At 39.2% G+C, this 22,532-nt stretch overlaps 1 protein-coding gene across 1 annotated transcript in view; it reads right to left on the reverse strand.

Moving 5' to 3' along the window:
- Positions 1-22,532, reverse strand: part of PEAK1 (pseudopodium-enriched atypical kinase 1) — a 164,500-nt gene that overhangs the window by 51,524 nt on the left and 90,444 nt on the right. The window contains exon 4 of the mRNA XM_011932829.1: positions 12,340-15,578. Coding sequence (XP_011788219.1) covers positions 12,340-15,464 — 3,125 coding nt within the window. The 5' untranslated portion in view covers positions 15,465-15,578. The remainder of the gene's footprint in view (positions 1-12,339; positions 15,579-22,532) is intronic.

Below are 22,532 nucleotides of genomic sequence, written 5' to 3' on the forward strand. Positions count from 1 at the left end.
TCAGCTCACTGCAACCTCCGCCTCCCGGGTTCAAGTGATTCTTCTGCCTCAGTCTCCCAAGTAGCTGGGACTACAGGTGCCTGCCACCATGCCTGGCTAATTATTTTGTATTTTTAGTAGAGATGGGGTTTTGCCATGTTGGCCAGGCTGATCTCGAACTCCTGATCTCAGGTAATCCGCCTGCCTCAGCCACCCAAAGTACTTGGATTACAGGAGAGAGTCATTGCACCTGATCCTTGGAACAGCCTTTCTGGGGCCCTGGACTTTTTTCCCGAATGCCCAGAAGCAATGGAGAAGCAAGTCGGTGCACCTTTTTTCACTTTCCTCCTATCTCCCTCTGCTCTTTGAGTCAGATTAGGGAGATGCTGAGAAATGATTACATACACTTAACTCCAAAAAATGTTGCAGGCTGACTGAGGAAATGGATGTAAGGCAGGAATGGGACCTATAAGTACTGAGAACATACCTACTCAGCACCGCACAAGCTGTGCATTTTTCCACTTAATTCATGAAAACTCTTCAGGAGGTAGATACAATTATTCTCATTTTACAGATGAGGAAATTGAGATTGAAAGAAGTTAGATCAATTGCCTAAAATTACACGGGTACTAAGGTGGTGGCAGAGTTGGGATCTGAATAGATACCATGCAACTCTAACGTCCATGTTCCTTCCACCACACTGTTAAGATAAGGCAAGTCTGGCATACTGCAGAAACCCAGTAATACATACTTGATTGGGAAGATGAAGAAGTAAAACTGCTTCTACTTTTAGTTAGAAGAAAAAAACATAGCTTTTATTGAAAAGTAGGGTATTAATGATTACAGATGTATTTTACTTTTGAAAATCTTAAACCAAAAAAAAAAATAATATACATTTCTAAAAAAATTTATTTAAATAGAAGCTGCTCTAGCTATAGAAAGACTGTGTTTCTAGATATTTGGCTTCCTAATAATAATTGCTACCCCCACTATCTCTACATTTACCGAATGCTAGGCACTGTGCTTAAATATCTTCAAACAATAACACTCTGAGTAAGGCTTATTAGTCCCATAACAGCAAGTAACAATAGTGGCCAAAATTTACATAGTGCTTATTATGTGCCTGTTTTAAGCCATGCTTATCAGAAGTGGGGCTATTGACACTTTGGGCCAGGTGATTCTTTGTTGTGGAGGGCTATCCACATGGCAGGATTACAACAGCACTTCTTGCCTCTACCTGCTAAGGCTGGACATTGGAACTACTCCCTGCCTCCCAGTTGTGACAACCAAAAAAATCACCAGACATTGTCAAATGTGCCAGGGGGAAATCCCATCCCCCTTTAAGTCTTCCAACAACCTACTAGGCAGGCTATTTTCTGTGTTTTATAAATGAAGAAATTATAGACCAGAGAGATTTAGTTACTTGCTTCAGGTAACACAGCTAGTAACTAGTGGAGCTGAGATTCAAACCCTGTAGCTTAGTTCTAGTGTTTGTCCTTTAAGCAGTTACATTATTTGCTTCTCAGTTTCTAGATGAGAAAACTGGTAAGCAGAGCTCAAGTAACTTGTCCAAGATGACACTAATATGTGATAAAAGCAGGATTCAAACCCAGGTCTGGGTGCCTTCAAAGTCTATGTTCTAAAATATTATGCCAATGGCTATCAAACTTTCATGTACCTAAGAATTACCTGGGGAGCTTGTTAAAATTGCAGATTCTCAGCTCCTATCTTTAGGGATTAATTTAACAGCTTTGGGGCATGGCCCAGGAATCTGCATTTACATACCCCAGGTGATGCAGTTGGTCCCAGGAACACATTCTGAGAAACTATTTTTCACTGCCTTCTTCCTCCAGAAAGAACAAAAGAATAAGTATACAAGCAGCAAGGTATGAAAAGTGAGTAGAAAAATTTTAAGTAAAGGAGCATCATTCTTCAGAAGTGATATAAGCAGGAAAGGGGAAATAAAATAAATAGTCACAGATGAGAAATTCATAAAACACTACAAAAAAGCTGGGAGGGAATAATAATAATTTGGGACCATTCCTAACCTTCTGAGGTTTATTCTTAGTCAGTTTACTTCTCTGGGATTATATTACCTCCCAAACAAAGCTGTCTGAAGACTACCCCATTCTGGTACACACAAACATAACCATACTGTATCATTCCATGATTACCATAAAGATATTTATCAGCTTTCTCTAAAACATGATTATTTAAAAATGTAACAGTGAGGACTTCATGAACTCATTTTAACTTTAGGAAAAATGTATCAGCAAATGTAGATGTGACTTTTATAAATGCTGATGGTCCAGAAGTTTCTTTACAGCAAAATAACATGTGATCAGGAGAGAAAGCAGCTATTTTCAGCTTCTGTTTTCAATTATTTTTCTTTATGAGAAGTAGAAGTTTGATCTTAAGACCAGTTTCGTCCTAAACATGAAAAAACTTTGATAGGATTCTCTTAGTAAAAAGGAGAGGTAATGCAACATGTTTTCTTTTTCTTTTTTATTATACTTTAAGTTCTAGGGTACATGTGCATAACGTGCAGGTTTGTTACATATGTATACATGTGTCATGGAGGTTTGCTGCACCCATTAACTCATCATTTACATTAGGCATTTCTCCTAATGCTATCCCTCCCCCATTCCCCACCCCATGATACGCCCCAGTGGGTTATGTTCCCCGCCCTGTGTCCAACTGTTCTCATTGTTCAATTCCCACCTATGAGTGAGAACATGCGGTGTTTGGTTTTCCATCCTTGCAATAGTTTGCTGAGAATGATGGTTTCCAGCTTCATCCATGCCTCTACAAAGGACATGAACTCAAGGGAGAGGTAATGCAAATTAAGATATAACTGGAGCATAAGCATTGAAACAACTGAAGCTTCTAACTGAATTTTCCAGAGAGAAGGACATGACATTTTACCACAGTCTAAAAAGTGTTGGGATTTTCATTTCCCACACCATACGTACATGCACATATGCACGAACGTGCATACACACACACATACATATATTAACAGGCCTATATTGGTTATTATAGAGAGTACCAGTCCTTTCCAGTATTTGGCTGGAATGGCTATATGTCACTAGCATGCCTGACAACCACAGACAAATCTGATATCATGGCTTGGTCCAGGGGTAAGTGAACTTCTGTAAAAGGCCACATGGTAAGTATTTTAGGCTTTGTGGGCCATATGGTCTCTACTGTAATTACTTAACCCTGTTGTAGCTTGAAAACAGCCATAGACAACATGTAAAAGATGAGTGTGGCTATTTTCCAGTATAACTTCTTTTACAGAAACAGGTAACAAGTTGGATTTGGCCCACTGGCCATAGTTTGCCAACTCCTGGATTATTGAGGAATACAGTTTAGTTATGTAAGGTCTTTGAGAAGATCCAAAAGGACTTGGAAGGGTAAAGGAAGGCTGATACAGATGAACAGCGTTCCTAAGTGTGCAAAGGTATGTGAAATCCAGTCTGTCTGTCCAAACCAGAAGCTGGGGTTTGGACAGAATCCCAGCTGTGCTAGACATAGTTGGATTCCTGAGATGATTATGGAAGTCCTAAAGAAATGACTTACATAGTATCCCAGATGTACATGCCTGGGGTCTTTGCTAATTAGGAGCATGAAATTCAGGGGTGGTAGATTTAGAAAAGTTAGCTAAAGGTCATTTAGGCAGCAAATGATATCCTTAACTTTAGCTGGAGTGTTACTTTTATTTTCTTAATGTCTAGGTTAGATTTTTCTCATTAGAAAAAAACTGTTTGAATTACATTTTAGTTTATATTTTAGAGATGGTGAGAAGGTGGCCTTGCTGTGTTGCCCAGGCTGAACTTGAACTCCTGGGCTCAAGTGATCCTCCTGCCTTGGCCTCCAAGTAGCTGGAACTACAGATGCAAACTATCATGCCTGGGTGAACTGAAAATTTAAGCACATGTATGTGATTGGCAATAGATCTTGTCAACCAAGTATGAAAACAATTATTTACATAAGAGTGAGACTAAATGTCTAAACTGGGCAATTTGTGTTTGGAGGTATTCTTACATTCAGGAACATAATTTGTACACAGAATTTACGCCTGAAAACTAAATTAACATGCAAGTAACTATGGCCCATTGGCCATAGTTTTAATCAATAACCAAGTGTTATTGGTTAAATAACACTAAAATAACCATGATTTTAGTCACTAACCAAGTGTTTACCACCACAGCTTATTGAAAGAACCACTAAAAATGGTATTTGTCAAGAAGGAAATTGAACCCAGAAGGTAGAAGTAAAATGAAGAGGGTACTTGGCCGTTCTAAAGAGATTAAGTTACCAGAGGCAAGAGATTAGGCAGAGAACTCAATCAGCAAATACATTAGTAAACAGGTTAGAGATGATGGTAGTTTGGGCCAGGGTAGTAGAAGCAGAGATTGGAAAGAAGTAGATAATTTGGAATATATTTTGGAGGTTGAATCATCCAACATTTTGGATGTTGGGGGTAAAGGCAATAGAAGAATCAAAGATGACCCCTAGTTTTCTGGCTTGAGCAACTGAATGAATGGAGGGCCATTTACCAAGAAGGGAAGAGTTGTGATGGAACAGATTTGTAGGGGAAAATTAAGAGTTCTGTTTTGGATATGTTTCATTTGAAGTGGAGATATCAAGTGGAAAATTGCACATGATTCTTGGGGGAAGAGATCAGGGATGAAGATAGTAGGGTCATCAGAATATTTATAGTTTTAAAATTTTTGATACCTGATGATGTTTAGCCAGGGGTTAGCTACTAGGGTTTAAAGAACCCCTTTTTGGTACATGATTATAATGGAAAAAAAAGAGTTGCTTCAAGATAATAGGGGGAAGTGAATAGGGGCAGCGACGGAACAGGATTGGTTATAAATTGGTAACTGTTGAAGTGTGGTTTTATAGTAAATGGTGGTTCACTATACTAGTCTATCTACTTTTGTATATGTTTAAAATTTTCAATCATAAAAAGTTTAAAATAAAATGAAAAAAAAAGAGAGGACCAATTTTAAGATAGTCCCAATTAAAAGGTAATTCAGCAGAACTGATTGCAAAGTCAGTTTTTAAACTTTTATCAACTATTATAAACAATGCACTTAGAAGAAAAGGAAGCCAGAATAACTAGAGGTTCATGAATAAGAGGATAAGATTAAGCCCAAAATGTTAAGATTAAAAGGTAGGCAGATGCCACATATGTAGGACCTTCTTCAGTGTGGGGAGTTGGGGTATAACTAGATTTATATTTAAGAAAGAGTAGGCGGCTGTTCTCAGACTAGATTTCAGGGGGCAAGATATTAAGCAAGGATGATATTAAATTCTGGTTCCCTAGACATAGTTTTGTAATGAGGTCAACTCCTATTGCTAGATATATGCTGATGTTTTACAGATACTACATATTTAGTACTCAAAATATGTCTATAAGGTAGGTATTATTATTCTTATTGTATAGGTAGGGAAACTTTAGCTCAGAGAGATTATGTCAAAAGTTACAACTACTCAGGGGTAAGTCAGAATTCAAATCTTTGACTCCAGTGCTGGCATTCTTCCCACTATGCAGTATTATCCCCCCACGTGATGGGGAACCAAAGACTTGCAGAGATGGTAGGTAGGTATCATTTTAAAAACGATAGCTGGGAAATTCCTAACTGGTCACAGACCTGATTAACCACCAAATTAGTTTCTCTTAATCCAAACTAGCCACATAGAAATGATGTGTGGGTATACATTCTTCAACTAAAATTTGACCCACTAGTATCCCATCTTCTAGCCTATTTTGAATATTACTGCCAGAAAATATTTTATTAAAAAAACATGCTACTTTCCTGCTTAAAAACTGTTTCCTCTACAAAATCTACAAGATAAAAGCCAAACATTTCAACATGTCATTTACAGCCTGTCTCAGCACTTCTCAAACTTTTTGGTCTCAGGATTGTTTTGCACTCTTAAAAATTGAGAATCACATGGACTCTTATTTGTACAGGTCATATCAATTGACTTTATATGAGAAATTGGAACTGAGAACATTTGAAAATAATTAATTCATTTTTTTAAAAAAACTTTTTTTTGTGGCAACACGGATGGAACTGGAGGACATTATGCTAGGTGAAATAGTGCCAGGAACAAAAGTTAAACACCACATGTTCTCACTCATATGTGGAAGCTTAAAAAAAAGTAGATCTCATAGCAGTAAAAAGTAGAAGAGAGAATATGAGAGGCTGGGAAGATGGGGGAAGAAAAGGATAGGCAGAGATTTGTCAAAGGACACAAAATTACAGCTATATGGGAGAAATGAGTTCTAGTGTACTACGGCACTGTAGGATGGCTATAGTGAACAGTCATGGATATGCTAATTACCCTGATCTGCTCACTTTACATTGTATGTATTGCAACATCACTACGTACACCATAATTATGTGCATTATGTATAATTTAAGTATTAAATAAAAATTTAAAAATAAGGAAATAAACCCAGTAAATATTAACCTAAATAATATTTTCTCAAATCTTTCCAATATCTGGCTTAATAGAGGACAACTGAATTCCCTTATTTGCTTCTGAATTCAATCTGCTGTGGTATGTTGCTTTGATTAAAATATATGAAAAATATCTGGTCTCACCCAGATTCATAAGTGGAAAAAGGAGGAGTATTTTAATAGCTTTTTAGATAACAGTAGATATTCTTTGGTACCATACCAGAATTTGATAACTGGTAGTTTCTTAAAGCTTAGTTGCAATGTGAAATCTGAAACCGTATCAATAAACTTTCTGTACTCAGTTGCATTAAAAGCCATTGATCTATCTTGCAATTTGAATAGATTTTACTCATGTATAATTTTGTAATATGATGGATTGGGTTATCTGGAAATTATTGGTTTACTGAGTTAATGCAGATCCTCTAAATGTTGACATATTTCATTATATAATACTTTTAAAAGTTTGCAAATTCAACCACCAATCTCATCAGAAGAATGTTTAAGTATTAGGAAGCTGTTGAGGACATGGTGGCAGATATAAGTTTTTAAAAATTCTCATTTCTGCTTGAAAACTTGGATTTTATATCACTGACAACAAATATAGTTACTTGTTTTCCTTGAAGTAATAGGTTGTTATGTTCATTCTTAAGAAAATATCTGCCAAACACTCTCAGATTTGAATAACCACAGTTTGTCTGTCAGTTGTTCTTTCAAGGTGGCCCATGAAAGAGGGGGCTAGTTCAGCTTCACAACTCAAACTATTTCACAAGTACTTTTCTTTGAGAAAACCATCATACTTTGTTACACAGCAGAAGTATTCTATGTGTACTTCCCATTTAATTACGCAGAATTTTTAGGAAGACAGGTACTCCAAGGTTGAGATTTAATTTACTACATCATCAAGGGCATTCTTACAGGGTCTCACCCTGTCACCCAGTTTGGAGTGCAGTGGCGTGATTACGGTTCACTGCAGTTCTTGACCTCCTGGGCTCAAGCGATCCTCCCACCTCAGCCTCCTGAGTACCTGGGATCACAGGCACACACCACTATGCCCAGCTAATTTTTAAAATTTTTAGTAGAGATAAGGTCTCTCACTATGTTATCCAGACTGGTCTCCTGAGCTCAGGTGATCCTCCTATCTTGGCCTCCCAAAGTGCTAGGATTACAGGCATGAGCCACTGTGTCTGGCCCACCAAGGATAAAGTGAAACTCACTTAAAAACAACAACAACAAACCCTCCTAGTACACTATGGTGCCATGGCTTTGATTTATGCTAAGATGCAAGTAGTTTTAACCACTATTGTTTAAGCACCATCAGTGCAAATGTCAACACAATGAAAAAGACAAGTGTCTTTGTATTATTATAAAAATAGTAATGTTGGCATGATCACTATTTGACCTTACACGGATCATACTTTAAGAACCAATGGACTATTTTTATTTCTTTATTTTTTTATTTTATTTTTATTTTTTTTGAGATGGAGTCCCGCTCTGTCACCCAGGCTGGAGTGCTGTGGCCGGATCTCAGCTCACTGCAAGCTCCGCCTCCCGGGTAGCTGGGACTACAGGTGCCGCCACATCCCCCGGCTAGTTTTTTGTAGTTTTTAGTAGAGACGGGGTTTCACCGTGTTAGCCAGGATGGTCTCGATCTCCTGACCTCGTGATCCGCCCATCTCGGCCTCCCAAAGTGCTGGGATTACAGGCTTGAGCCACTGCGCCCGGCTCCAATGGACTATTTTTAAATTTTAATTTAAAAAATTTAAATTAACAAATAATAATTGTATATATTTATGGGGTACAATGTGATGTTCTGATATATGTATATGCTGTAGAAAGATTATTTAATAAAGTTACTAGCAAATCTATGACCTTACCTATTTATCTTTTTTTTGTGGTGAGAACATTTAAAATCTACTTTTTTAGCAATTTTGAAATATGTAATATGTCATTATTAACTATGGTCACCATGCTGTACAACAGATCTTTAAAACTTACTCTTCCTGTCTAACTGGAACTTTGTACCCTTGGCAAACATCTCTCCTTTCCCCATCAACCCCACCTCACTCCAAAGCCTCTGGTTACCATCGCTCTATTCTTTCCTTCTGAGTTTGAATGTTTTAGATACACTGGATTATTCAATATCCTTTTCTAGCCACATATCCTGCTTCTGTTTGCCACCAACCTTACCTCTGTGACTTTGCATATATTGTTCCTTTGGCCTACAATGTATTTCCCAACCAGCTGGCAAAATCCTATTTGTCTTTAAAGATCTGCTTTGGATTTTATTCCTGAGAAGTCTGCACTAAACTGATTTAATCACTCTGCATGTTGTTTTAGCATTTATCCATTGAGGGTAAAGGGCATACTAACATTTTTAAGCACTCAATGTGTGCCAGACCCTGGGATAAGCTTTTTATATGTTTTCTAATGAAATTTTCAACTTACTTCTATGTGATAGATATCTTTATAGCCTTGTACACTGAAGGATCAGACAGACAGTTGAGGTCCAACCCAAGCCCATTATTTCAGGATAATGTTTCCCCCTATTTGTTCCAGGGCCTCATGGCAAATACATGGCACAGTTAAGGCACCCAATTTATATTTCCTAAACAGTTAAATAAATGGACTTAGTAACAATCTAATCCCATAATGAAGGGGTCTATAAAGTTCCTCATCTTTCAGAGCCTGGGGTCTGGCCATTAGTACAGTATTTTTTCATTTTTCATTCTTCATTCCTTAGATACAGTTCAGACTTGAAATATTCATTTACTTATGGAAAAACTGTATTTTCATTTCTTTCAGCAGTGTGCTCCCAGCCATGGGATGGTAATTTAATGATCACACTGCCATCAAGCCTGAAACACAAATGTTGACATTTGATGGTAATGTTTTCCTTATCAAAGTTGTTCCAAGTAAATACCAATGGTGTATTCAAGTAAATGAGGCAATATTGAAAAAGTAAATAGTATGTATTTTTCAATATGCTTATTCATGTTTTAAACTTTTCAAAAAGTTAAAAAAAAAAGCTATCGAATACCTCTTTTTCTACTTAGTCTGGGACATTATGAAATGTGAAAATTCCAATGTGCCTTAAAGAAAAGCTTAATATCTCAATCACTGCTTTACTCAGACTATAGCATGTATCTTTAGAATGGTGGTGAGACCAGCAGTTCTAAGTGTGACCCAAGGACCAGCAGCATCAGCATCACCCAGGAACTTATTAGATGTGCAAATCATCAGGACCCACCCCAGACCCACTGAATCAAAAATTCCAGGGGTGGGGCTCAGCAATCTGTGTCTTAACAGCTCTCCAGATGATTGTGGAACATGGTTAAATTTAAGAACCAATGGGCAAATGAACTGTGTTATTTGGATTCATGGATGTTAACTACAAAAAACGGATAAATTTTGAAAGACCTGACTGGTGTTTGTATCACCTAATTGTGAAATAAAAGCTATATTGTAAGGGGTCTGCCAAGCCCAGGGCCTGGGCTGCCCTCAAGACTGTATACCACGGCATGCAGCCAAAGGAGAGAGTCTCATTCCACAAAAAGAAGCCAAATCATTTCTTGACTGTGCCTTCTAAGATGTGGATAAATACCTACGGTGGTAATCAGGAATGACGCCATGTAAGAACTGTCTACCATTCCCTCCTATATAACTCCAACCATTTGCTGTTTAAACTGCCCATTTTCTAAATAAAACAGTCACCTGAAATACATGGTGCTTTTTCTTTTTGAGACGGAGTTTCACTCTTCTCGCCCAGGCTGGAGTGCAATGGTGTGATCTTACCTCACTGCAACCTTCACCTCCCAGTTCAAGTGATTCTCTTGCCTCAGCCTCCCAAGTAGCTAGGATTACAGGCGCCTGCCACCACACCCAGCTAATTTTGTATTTTTAGTAGACATGGGTTTCACCATGTTGGCAAGGCTGGTCTCGAGCTCCTGATCTCAGGTGATCGCCCGCCTTGGCCTCCCAAAGTGCTGGGATTACAGGTGTGAGCCACCACACCTGATCCTGAAATACATGCATTTTATTACTACTGGAGTACATTCTGTCATTGAATACCTCACCTTGGAATATAACGTTCAACTACCAATGACAAGACTATTTTTTCTAGGACTATCATCCTAGTTGCTTTGTTACTACACGGATTTAAGGAAAACAGGGACTTGTTAGCATTTTGACAACAATTTGGAGGTATGTGAAAAGCTCATTTTAATAAAGAATGTATATAAAACTTCTTAGCATTTTGCTAGGAAAAGTAAAACCATTAAGTGTTCACTTCATTTTTTATTATACTTTTCTAAAGAAAAACAGGTAAATCTGCCCCATCCATCAGAATTTGCTACGTTTTGTCAGAAAGAAGGCCAGGCCAGATAGAGGTTTACTTTAAGTCAGGAGGGAGGACTCAGAATCAGATGAATGGAGTACTCAGGGCATATCCTTGTTTAAGAATAAAAAGGACAGGAAGTATAGGGAAATCATCCTATTTGTCACAAACTTGGGATAAAAGTTCCTTGTTTTTATTGGCAGTTAATTCATTTTGTTTACAATATGAATAAGAAAGAAAAACTTAGGCTTCCAAAAACGTATGTGTTTATGTGAATGATTACAAGTGAGAATACAACAATTTTGACCAATCTTGTGTTTGCTAAGAATGCAACATTATAAGGAGGATACACGCTTTAGAATGAGACAGATTGAGGTTTGAATTCCAGCTCTGACAAGTACTAGCTTTGTGACTCTGTTCAATTGTTAACTTCCCAGGTTTTCAGTTTCCTCATCTGAAGAATATAGCAAATTTATAAGGATTTGAGATAAATATTAATATATACCTTGCACAGAACAGGTGATCAATAAATAGCTACTAAGGTGTTAAAGAAAATGAATGCCTAGAGAACTGATTTGGGTATGCAATCTGTCTAGCTGAACCAAGGATTATGCTACTGGGTCTCAGTCTCAATACTCAACTTCTCCTATTTCACCTACATGCTAAATAACTATAAATTGCTTGCTTATCACCCTCCATTTTTTTTCCACAACACTTGGAAGGAGGACAGAAAGAGACAGCAATAAAAAAAGCAAACATTCCCTTAAAATAAGTAACACATATAGAGATAACACTTTCATAAAAAACAAAAAGAATTGCTGGAAGAGTTTTATTTCATTTACAGTGAGGGAAAGAACAGTATCACCATTTATTCATTTGATCCTGTTTCTTCCTCACACTACCATCACATTTCAAAACAACATTTTATCGCTATTAAAGTGTTACAGATGGCCGGGCGCGGTGGCTCAAGCCTGTAATCCCAGCACTTTGGGAGGCCGAGACAGGCGGATCACGAGGTCAGGAGATCGAGACCATCCTGGCGAACACGGTGAAACCCCGTCTCTGCTAAAAAATACAAAAAAACTAGCCGGGCGAGGTGGCGGGTGCCTGTAATCCAAGCCACTTGGGAGGCTGAGGCAGGAGAATGGCGTGAACCCGGGAGGCGGAGCTTGCAGTGAGCTGAGATTCGGCCACTGCACTCCAGCCCGGGCAACAGAGCAAGACTCCGTCTCAAAAAAAAAAAAAAAAAGTGTTACGGAAAAAAAAGTGTTACGGATTTGCTTTTCTATGTTAAAGTTCCTCTGCATTCACCAGAATGCAGTAGGCTACTTAAGCCAAAGATCCAGGGCTATAAACCTTGTTCAGTACAATAAGCTCACTTTAATACTATTCTAATCTTGGAATGCAGTTATAAAGATAGATGATGGCCACAGAGTGCTACTTACAAACAGAAATGGCTCTTATGCAATCTTAAAAGATATAAAAAACTTAGCACCTGAGACTGTGTTAAAAAATTCCCATATTCTGCCAGTCTGTTTTACATACCTGAGAATCTTTTTAGGAATCTGTGATGGAGAAGAATGACTCCTCTTCTTCTTCTCTGAGTCCTGTAGTAATGCATTCTCTGCTCTACCCTTCTCCATGACTGCTGCCTGGTCTGCCCCAGCCTTGCTCTGATCCACACTGAGCTGGCCTTGAGCAGGGTCACACCTGTACATGAAGACAATGGCTGGTTTCTCACTGGACTCTCCTTTTGCCTCTGTGAACCAGTGATGGCGCTGAACTGGAGGAGGTGGCAGCATGTGAATGACAGTGCCATCCAGGCCCACCAGTTTCCCTTTCTCTCGCTCTTTCTCTTTGTCATCCTCCTCATCTGTTTTCCGACGGCGGAAGAAGCTTTTAAATGATATCCAGCGCTTAGGCTTTGCATCAGCTGCCCGCCTGCTGCCTTCAGAGTGCAAAACTGATTCAGCTTCTGTTGACCTGGTAGGGCTGGTTGGCTTGGTCCAGTTGGTGAAATGCCTCTGCAAAAGGTTACTTGCATGGTAAGGAGAGGAAGTAGAGCGTGGCGGGGGAAAGGGAGGTGGTGGCTCACTCTGGGGGCTAGTCACTAATTTGGAGGGAGAGGGGGTGACTGGTTTTATGGATGGGTCTTTCTGTACTTTGGTGGTAGGACTGTCTGTGGTCTGAGGTGCTTCAGCCTCACCACTAGGCTGAGATGTAAAGAGAGATTTTGGCCGGACTGGCGTACTCTTAGCAACATCAGCATCTGGAGGAATGGCATAAAGCTCTTCCACACTGCAAGCTTTAGGGCCAGATTGAGGTGTTTCTGGAGGAGACTGTGGGGGCTGGATTGAAGCCACGATCTGAGAAAGCACTGTGCTTGCTTTCTCTCTGGTGCTGCTGCTGCCCACCATCTGAGACTCCTGAGTGCCTTCTGTTTTGGCCACAGGCTCTTGAGTGGTTCTCTGGATCTTTGCTGGGGAGCTGTGGCTGGAACTATAGCTTCTCTGTGGTGAAGACTGACCCCTGTTGAGACAGTTGTTAAACTCTTGAACCTTCTGAGCCACTGAGCCCCTTTTACGCTCTGTGCTGTTTGAAAACCCTTTAGTTTGAAGACAGTCAGTGGTTTTGCTAGTGGTGTTGTCAGGCACTTTACTTTCAGTTTCTATTTCTTCATAAGTATGGCTTATTACACTTGTGGTTTTTTCCTTCACTGAGAGTTCTCCACTTGTTCCCAGAAAACTTTTGTAGATAGCTAGATTGTCATATGCATTTGGATTGATAACAATGGGAACTTTGATAGCATTTTTGGAACTCCGAGCATAAGTTGGCTCATCATGAATGATAATTGGAAAAGGTGGCATACCAGCATTGTTATAACTATTAAATTTTATTTCAGACAAATTAGGTGACTTAACAGGGATGGTTTTGGAGGAAATGTTTGTAGCTGTGGGTGATGTAGGTGCTGATTTGTGACAGTTTTTTCTTGGAGGAACATTTGGTCCAGTTCCACTAGTAATTAGTTCCACTTTAGGTATCTTTTGTCGTGGACTGGTGCTAGAAGTCCATACTTCCTGGTATCGAATTGCACTGGATTTTTGGAAATGGGCACTTATTTGTCCTGGTGTCAATGAAGATGACGTAACTGGAGAGTTTGGAGTAGATGAGCTTTTTGTCTTAGGGCTGTTAACAGGGCCCTCGAGGTGCTCACTGGCCATGGCTGCTGACACATCCACAACAGTATATGGCTTGCACAATGGCTGTTCCAGATTCACAACTCGGTAGGGTTTTGCTTGCTCTTCTGTGGGGACAAGGTTTATGGTTACTGCTTGCCCAGCAACATCTGTAGAGGCTTTACTTTCTTCCTTCTCAGTTTGTACAGCAATCTTGCCATCCTTCTCTTCTAATCGGAGAGCAAGGACTGCTTTGTGGGTCTCTGGAACTTTTATTGAGCTTTTGGAAGCTTGTGATGAATCTTTATCCTGATTATTACTAGAGGGACTTTCATAATTGGGCTCAATTTCCTTCATGTCCTTAGAATCTCCTGGGTTACCAGGAGATATTCCCCCATTACAAATCTTCTGGGATAAACTACTGGCTGTCTCAGAACGTGATTCTTCTGTTAAAGAAGAATCTGGTGATGTGGAGTCAGATGACACCATGCTCTGAATGCTTCCTTGTCCATAAGAGACCACAGAATTTTCCTCATAACCATTCAGGATTTCATCATAGCTGTCATCATAGTCCACAGCACAGATTCTCTGCAGAGACTTGTTTCGCAGGGGGATGGTATTCCATTTTTTGTCCACAAAGAATCGAACAGGAGACAAAGTGTTTGCTCTGAAGTTGGCAAAGCGAGGTTGCCCTCTCATGCGAATCTCCATGGCCAACAGCTCTTCATCACTCTCATCCCAACTCTCGTGCTCCTCCTCCATGTTACTGAAAAATGCATCCTCTTCACTCTCCTCGCCACTGGAAAACTCTGGGTAACAGAACCGGCCCCCTTCATTACTAATCACTTCCGTGCTCCCACTCAGAATAACATGCTTGCCCTGAGTATCCTTTATCCCACCTATCATGCAACTTGGTGGAAGCTTTCTTTCCAATGATCGTTTATAGCAATCATTTATTCTTCCCAAGAATGTTTCTCTGGAGTTTGTTTCATTTCCTCTTATCTGAGGGGCAGTATCCAAGCCTGCTATCTCCTTTAACACTTCAGTTAGTCCATTATTGTTATTTGACATCTTCTTCGCAGTATCATTATTGCCGTAAGGCTTAGCAACATGGCTAATTCCTTCGTCATCTTCATTATTATTGTTAAGTGGTTTCTGACTCAAGGCAGCTCTGTTTCGGTTCCACCCTATGATAACAGGTTTGTTCTCACAGTGTTCTTGGATGCCAAGCTCACCACATATATTTTGCCCATCTGCCACTATCATAGTGGGCTTCACAGCTATAGTGGGTTTTTTAGCCACAGGAGGCCGGAAATTTCCGGTGTTCCTGATGCGGTGGTTATTACTGTGATTGGCATTAGTTTTCACATTGCCATGGGTGATGGGTGCCTTCTCAGGGTCTGGGGGGAGCTGGTGCAAACTTTTAGGTTTAAAGCAATTCTTGCATTCACCAGGTTTCCAAACATGTTCGGTAAAGGTGTTACAAGCAGACATTTTTAAAAATAGAACTTCACAGACAATGCTTTTCTTTCAGTGCATGACAAAACTTTCATCTGTTAGTTTTCACTTCCCCTATGTGTTACAGCAGCTCTTCTAAGAATGATCAATCTGTGGAGGGGGAGAAAGAAGAAAAAAGTCTGAATGAAAAAGGCCCTATGAGACTTACCATTATTAGTAACTTGAAAAAACTGACTCCACTCCTAAACTTTTCCTTAAATTAAAAGATTGAGAGCTAAACTAATTTGGGTACTTCATAATTTCCCTTTAGTCAATCAGCATATTGGAAAGTGAGCTTTTTAACCATAATTTTATGTACTCTTATCAATCCATACATAATCTTTAGCTTGATGTCTCTGTTGTAATGATTCTGTGAAATGAATCATTACATCCCTCCCAGAAATGCCTTTGATACCACCCCTTCTGTTATTCACCAATTTCTCTAACACTTCCCAGGCCACTATAGGTTCCTCTTCTTCCACCTACCCTTGTACATTTTAGACATTTCACAGACTCCTCAAACTCAATGCATTGAAAATGAAGCCTCAGGGCTGGGTGCAGTGGCTCATGCCTGTAATCCCAGCATGTTGGGAGGCAGGCCAAGGTGGGAAGATCACTTGACCCTAGGAGTTCAAGACCAGCCTGACTAACATGATAAAACCCCGTCTCCAAAAAAAATATGAAAATTAGCTGGGTGTGGTAGCACACGCCTATAGTCCCAGATACTCAGGAAGCTGAGGCTGGAGGATTGTTTGAGCCTGGGAGGTAGAGGTTGCAGTGAGCAGATTGTGCCACAGTACTCCAGCCTGGGCGACAGAGCTAGACTCCGTCTCCAAAAAAAAAAAAAAAAAAAAAAAAAAAAAGCTGAAAAGGAAAGCAGGGGCCAGATCATGCAAGGCCTTTTAGGCTTTTAAAGATTACAGAGTTTATCCTAAGAGCAGTGGGAAGCCACTGAAGAGTTTGAATAGGGGAAACAACATAATCCAATTTGCATTTTAAAAAGACAGCTCTGACCAAAACCCATGATATTCTTAGGTATGTAAGTCCAACAAAATATGTGTAAAATCTAGAATCTATATGAGCAAAACTACAAAACACTGATAGATGAAGGGAGGAAGAAGGGGGAAAGGTAAGCAAATTATAGCCCAGAGGCCAAATGCAGCTCATTCCTGTTTTCATATCCTGAGGTTAAGGATGTTTTTTACATTTTTAAATGGTTGGAAACAAATCAAAAGGAGAATAATGTTTTGCAACAAGTGAAAATTATATGAAATTCTAAATACAGTACCCACAAATAAAGCTCCATTGGAACGCCGGTCACACTCATTTGTTTACATACTCATTTGCCTATGGTTGCTTCTGTGCTACAATAGAGAGATAAGTAGCTATGACGTGTGTGACACACAGACTGTATGCTTCACTTTTGCTGCTTTGTGGCACTCTACAAATTGTAGGATTTTCACTGGTGCATCTATCAGCTGTGTGAAATGACATTTTTCAAAGATAATACATAAAATTATGAAATACATAAAATTTCATTACAGATATGCATTAATAGATGAACATTTGTAATCAATTTTGATGAGAGGAAGTACTAACTTTGAATCCTCATCCAGCAAAATGTTATCCTCCCCAAAATGGAATTTCATTCTTCTCACTAGCAAACCTCTATTATAACCCATTGTACCTAATTATATTTTGCATTTTATCAAAAAAATTTGCAGGAAAAAAAATAATGATAAGAGAATGACGACAAGCCCCAGAGTAGGAGAAATTCTGTGAAACATTCATATCTGACAAAGGACTTTGTATCTGGAATATATAAAGAACTTTCAAAACTCAATGAAAAGAAAAACCCAATTAAAAACAGGTAAAAGATTTGAGCAGACACTTAACCGAATACATACGATTTTTGATCATTTTTTTTTTTTTTTTTTGGAGACAGGATCTCGCTCTGTCACCCGGTCTGGTGTGCAGTAGTATGATCACAGCTCACTGCAGCCTCAACCTCCCTGGCTCAATCAGGCCTCTCACCTCAGCCTCTGGAGTAGCTGGGACTATGGGCGCATGCCACTATGCCTGGCTAATTTTTCTATGTTTTTGTACAGATGGGGTTTCTCCATGTTGTCCAGGGTGGTCTCAAACTCCTAGGCTCAAGGGACCCACCTGCCTTGGCCTCCCCAAAGTGTTGTGATTACAGGCATGAGACACTGTGCCCCGCCAAAGATACATGGATTGAATTTAAACAATATAAATATTGTAAATATAATTTATAATATTTACAATATTGTAGTAAATAAAATTTACAATATTTTAGTAAACATAATTAGCCACATGGAAATGCAAATTAAAACTACAATGTGCTACCACTACACGTTTATTAGAATGGTTAAAATAAAATTAAAACAAAAACATCTGATGCTAGCGAGGATGTGAAGCAATTGAAACTCTCATATGTTGCTGGTGGGAATGTAAATGGGTCAGGTATTCTGAAAACCAGTTTTGCGGTTTCTTTTAGAGTTAATCATAAACTTACCTTGGAGCCCAGCAATCCCACTCCTAGATTTACCCAAGATAAATAAAACCTTTTGTTTACACTAAAACAAATACACAAAGGTTTACAGCCAAAAGCTGGAAACAATCTAAATGTTAGGTGGCAGTGGTTACACAACTGCATACATTTGTCAAAACTCACAGAACCCGCCTAGCGCGGTGGCTCATGCCTGTAATCCCAGCACTGTGGGAGGCCAAGGTGGGTGGATCACTTGAGGCCAGGAGTTTGAGACCAGCCTGGCCAACATGGTGAAATCCTGTCTCTACCAAAAATACAAAAATTAGCCAGGCATGGTGGTGTACGCCTGTAATCTTAGTTACTCAGTCTGCCTCGAAAAACAAACAAACACCTCATAGAACCACACACTTTAAAAAGGTGAATTTTACTACATGTAAATTTACCCTCAATAAACCTGACTTTAAAAAGACAGTTCTGCTGCTATGTAGAAAATGGACTTGGGAAGAACAGGACAGGAGGCTTAAAGGACTGACACAGGCAAACTAAGATATGATGAGGATCTAGACTAGAATGTGGTGTCAGGGAAGGCAGAGAAACATGAAGGAATGACTGGATTCTGAAGAGTAAAAGGTATTGAGGTTTTGGGTTTATGTATTCAAATGATTTGTGGAGCCATTTACTGATATGACAACATTGGAGGAGGTGCAACTTTTGAAGGGAAGATTATGAGTCCATATTTTGTCACCCTGCATACAAGAGAGTATATGAATTTAGAAGTCTGAAACATGGATGAGAATTCTGTGGTTCTCATCTGCTTAGGAATTACTAGTATAGAGATATTTAGGCTGAAAAGAAAATAGTGAGCTGAGGAGGTGGCCTTGGTGGGTGAACCAGGGAGAAGGGGCTAATTCCTCTCCCCTAACTGAAAACTAACAGCCAAGGTGTGATGACACAGAAGCCAGATAAGGAAATGTCATGAAGGAGAAAGACAATAACTATTTCAAATGCTGCTGAGAGGTAACAGAAAATGAGGACTTACATACATGCCCACTGGACTTGGCAATGTGAGCTCATCAGTGACCTTAGCATGAACTATTTGGTTCAAGTGGGGATGGAAACCAGACTGCAGTAAGTTGAAGAGTGAGGTAACAGAGCAATGGTAGGTAACTTTTGGAGAAGAGTAGGCAGGAAGGAGAAGCAAGAAGGAGCTAGGAGGATGGGGGTCCAGAAAGGATTTTCTTATTTTAAGATGGGAGGACCTAGATAATGCTGAATGGTAATACTGGGGAAAGATACAGGCCAGGGTGAGAAGCTGAAAAAACAGGAAAGAGGGAAGAATCACAATACTCAGAATGTTAAAACTGTGCAGGTTGCTAATTCAATTGTGTTTTATGGAAAAAGGAATTGAAGCCTAGAAGAGAAAGTGAGTTTCCTAAGGATGCACAGTAAATAAAAAAGACCCAGAACTGGGACTCAAGGCTATGACTATCTACAATATATTTTGTTTTTACCTTTTTTGGTAGATATTTTTTTCTTTTGTTGTACATCTCACTGTGGAAACTCAAAAAAGCATAAAGAAAATAGAAACCATTTGTAAACCTATTATTCAGAAGTAACTTCTATTAACAGTTTGGGGGCAGTTCCTGTCAGTCACCAAGAATTTAAATTAAAAAATTCCCTGTGTACTTAGCACTGTGCAGCACTGAATACAAAAAAGAAAAAGGCATCTTGGCATAATATCTTGTTAACTAAGTTAAACAGACCTCTGATAAGAGTGGGATTAAGTTTTCTCTTTGTAAGTACTATAATGTATTTGCTTTTTCAAAGACTAGCAGATAATAGTAAAAATAATTCCCCACTTTGAGCAAAAGTAAGTTAATTCAGTCAAAAGATGGCTAAGTTGATTAGCAGCTATCACTTATCAACAGAATAGCCAAATGAGACTCACCAGGAAGACCATTTGATTATGGTAGTGTTGTATGCACTAGAAACCCATCTTGCATATGACATTCGTTTACAAGTTTGTGTCCATCTGTATTCATCTGGTATAAAACTGAGACATGAACCAAGCAAACACCTTTAGCAAGCACCAGATGGAGCTGCTGTCTAAGCCACAAAACCTTAACTACAAGGGCTTCATTTTAAACACTAATTGTGTTTGGAGACAAAGAGGTGCACTTAAAGACACTGTCAAAACTATTTTAACCTACAACAGTTTCATAGAGGGGGAAGCTGTACCAGATGCAGTCTGTCCAAAGAGCAATTCTTGGGTTTTACAGCCTTTGTGAAATGACTTCAATGGCAATCAATAACTAGCATTTCTCTGCTCAACACCAACACGCCCCAAAACGGGAAACTCCAGTCTCCAAAGTTATGCTTGAGAAATAAGAAATGTGTCTCCTGAGGCACTTACACAAGGAAATAAAACAGTCTATCCTGGTGTCTTCTATTTATTTGCCAGAACAGGTCTGATACAGAGCACCCAAATGGAATGTTTGATAAGAAAAGCTCATTTACCTCCACATTCCTTATAATCTCAAAGCAAATCTTCTAGATGAAATAGTCTATGGGAGAGTTTAATGGCTGAAGCTACCCCTAGGAGGTAGCCAGGATTCCATGATCTAAAATCCTATTTCATATTTGACAGTTTTCAGTACCGAAGCCCTTCAGGCTATAGATGAAGCTATTCAAGAGTGGCCTATTTCACTTCAAGTCATGACAGCTTTTTAAGAACCTATTACTGCTTTTTATTCTCTGTACTGCCATACAATGACAATAATTAGTTTGCTTCTAGTCCAACAGTTTCAGGCATACTTGATACCAAAAAAAAAAAAAAAAACCCACAAAAATACAAAAAACAACGAACAAATCCACAATGGATTTCAGTCTTGAAATAAACTGGCCAGCAGAAAGAGCTGGAGCTCCTCAAGCTGGATTCCATTTCCGTTAGTGAAGAAAAGGAAAGTATGTAGGTGGGAGATTAAACACCATATATACAGCATTTCCTAAAGGCACCCAAGGAGAATCTGTTAATAATAAAGGAGGATGGAGAATGAACTGCTAAGTTCCTTCTCCAATTCTGTGACTCCTAAAGGCCATCATCTCTCTCCATAAAATCTGTCACATTGCCATGGAGGCAGAGTCAAGAATCCTCACTGCAGTATGTGGGCTTTTAAGGACACTGTCACTGAGGATCTATTGCCTATGTGTCATCCCACATATTAGTCCATCTCCGGGATGGTAGGGGACAATTTATAAGTCAAGGTTCTCACTAGGCTTTTGTTATAGAACACGTGGGTCACTTAAAAAAAAGGAAAGGAAAATGTGACAACCATACTCACGTCACTGTTCCCAACCTTTCCTTCTTCCACAGTGAAAAATGCTGACCTGACACCTCAACCAGCTGCCAAACCCTTCAGTATATGACTAAAAGGGTGGGGAGAGGAAGTGAAAGCAAAGCTGCAGGAAGAAGTTTTGCAGAAGATAAAACACAGCTTAAATTTGGTACACAAATGGAAATTCCATGAGTAAAAGAGACTTTCTTGAGATCTGACTGAAAAAAAATTATTGTTCCTTGCTATCACAAGAACATGAGGTTCTCCTATCTAAAAAAGAAACCAAAGTAAAATCTGCTTAATTTTGGAAACTTAATGAAAGCTCCAGAAGCCCATTCAGTTCCAATTGTTCTAACCACAACAGTTTTTCTAACAATTCACTGCGCCTGTCACATGGTAGTCATCTCAGGATAAGAATCATGTAACAACAAATGCACCCCTGCAAAGCAGCACCTCTCAGTTTCAACTCATTTTTAAATTCAAACTCTTTAATGAATCAGTTAACTACTACTAATAATTATTATAAACTTGGTAATATCTAGTTTTAAGATTAGAAGCTCCAAAATGTTCCCTGAACCCACTTTAGACCCCTACTTAAGAAGGTAAACATCAGAGAAGAGGTTAAAATATTATCTAAAAACAGCCAAGACTCCATAGTCTTTTATAGTTTTATTTTATTCAAAAGCTTTTTCTTCTGCTTGGAATGTATTTCCTCTAATGCTGTTCCATTTGGTGAAACCCTATTTATTCTTCAAGATGCAGTTTAAATTTTACCTCTGTGATGAAGTTTTGCCTAACTTGATTATATCACATTGTTTTGTAATTATGTAAGCCCCCAGAAGGCAGGGCTAAGTGCTTCTCATCTCTATATCTCTTGAATTGTTTGGAATACATTAGATACTAAATAAATGCTTGCTGAGTAAGAATAATTCTAGTTAGCATTTACTACTAAGTACCAGGTCCTTTACCCATAAAAACTCGTAATTTGGCCAGGTGTGGTGGCTCATACCTGTAATCCCAACACTACACTTTGGGAGGCCAAGGCAGGCAGATCACCTGAGGTCAGGAGTTTGAGACCAGCCTGGCCAACATGGTGAAACTCTGTCCATACTAAAAATACAAAAATTAGCCAGGCATGGTGGTGTGCGCCTACAGTCCCAGCTACTCAGGAAGCTGAGGCAGGAGAATCATTTGAACCCTGGAGGTGGGAGGCTGCAG

Source organism: Colobus angolensis, unplaced genomic scaffold (assembly GCF_000951035.1).
Source record: "Colobus angolensis palliatus isolate OR3802 unplaced genomic scaffold, Cang.pa_1.0 Scaffold99, whole genome shotgun sequence".
Lineage (NCBI taxonomy): Eukaryota > Metazoa > Chordata > Mammalia > Primates > Cercopithecidae > Colobus > Colobus angolensis.